We start from the raw sequence: 1,268 nt of genomic DNA on the forward strand, positions 1-1,268 counted from the left end.
TTAGAAACCCTGATTCCACGCCATTGTAAACCAAAAAAAGCTAAGAAACCTAATTAATTTAGGTTTATTACATTAACTTTTAAGTGGAAAATTAATATGATTATTTTTTTCAAAGGAAAAAAACTAGTATGGATTTATATTAAGAAAATATAAAGATCTGCAATACATAACAAATTTTTGGGGACAATGAGATGCCCAGAAACAGATACTATATATAGGGACAGATTTTCCCAGTTCATCAAAATCTAAAACAGAAACATAACCATATCTACTTATCCGATTTGATACAAAAACATTTTGCCGCAGAAGTAACAAAAACAACTAAGGATTGCATGATAATACACATTCATATAGAAACAGAAGCTCAGTGAGCTCGCGGCCTTGCCATGGATAAGAGTCACATTCCATTGATACTGAAATCCTGAATGAGGAAGGAGATACCATCATGCATGACTGATAATGAGCATAGACCTGGCGGCATGCGAAGACCATCCTTTGAGAGGATATCAGCCTGGGCGTTCCTGGAACGGGGAATATGCTGGAACGAAATCTGGTTTATTGAGTTCCGAAAGAACTTGATACGGCTTAACCATCCAAGGAGGTGTGGACAGTTTATGAGGCCCAGGCCATTTACATGATCAATGAGCGATTTCGAGTCTCCGAAGATTGAAATAGACTGGATGCCTAAGAAGACACAAAAGGCAAGCAACCCTGTGAGAGCCCTAGCCTCCGCCAGAGAGTTTGAGCCAAAACCACCATGCCAAGATATTGAATAGTGAAGGCTGTCACTTATAACGACGAAGACCCCGCAGCCATAGCTATGGTTGCGCTCAGCTCCATCAAAGAACGCGGCAGGAGTCTGAAAGGAAAAGATATCCAGCTTCTTTTTGCAAACTTTTTTTGACTGTGTATCGCCCTGATGAAAAGAGTCATGGCATGCCATAATATGCTGAAGAATTGAATTAAGAGGCTCCTTTGATTCTTGAAATATTTGTGCGTTACCAAATCCAGTCAAACTGACAAAAAATGAATTAGAATATTCGGTTATTCGATTTGGTTCGGTTTAATAGGGTAATTCGAAATTTGGTACGGATTAATTCTTCAGCCTATAGTTTTCAAACAACGTTTCCGATCATGAGATGGCATAAGTGAGCTCTTCCGGGCCTACTTACTTTTCCAACATCGTTCCGATCATGAGATGGCATAGATTAGCGATTAAAATAGTATTTTGATTTTTATATAATGTAATTTATGAGAGTAAATTTCTT

The 1,268-nt window shown here is 38.2% G+C and overlaps 1 protein-coding gene across 1 annotated transcript; it reads right to left on the reverse strand.

Moving 5' to 3' along the window:
• Positions 1 to 397: 397 nt before the first annotated feature.
• Positions 398 to 943, reverse strand: LOC149143518 (uncharacterized). Its single transcript, XM_089451855.1, has one exon. It carries the CDS (start codon positions 941 to 943, stop codon positions 398 to 400), a length of 546 nt encoding a protein of 181 aa, XP_089307981.1.
• Between the last annotated feature and the right edge of the window lie 325 nt (positions 944 to 1,268).

The sequence above is a fragment of the Pinus tabuliformis genome, chromosome X, assembly GCF_031772625.1.
Source record: "Pinus tabuliformis cultivar Carrire ecotype Pingquan chromosome X, CPIR1, whole genome shotgun sequence".
Classification (NCBI taxonomy): Eukaryota; Viridiplantae; Streptophyta; class Pinopsida; order Pinales; family Pinaceae; genus Pinus; species Pinus tabuliformis.

Coding starts and splice junctions, on each gene's coding strand:
- LOC149143518 (XM_089451855.1), bottom strand. CDS start 943: ATGGCATGCCATGACTCTTTTCATCAGGGCGATACACAGTCAAAAAAA.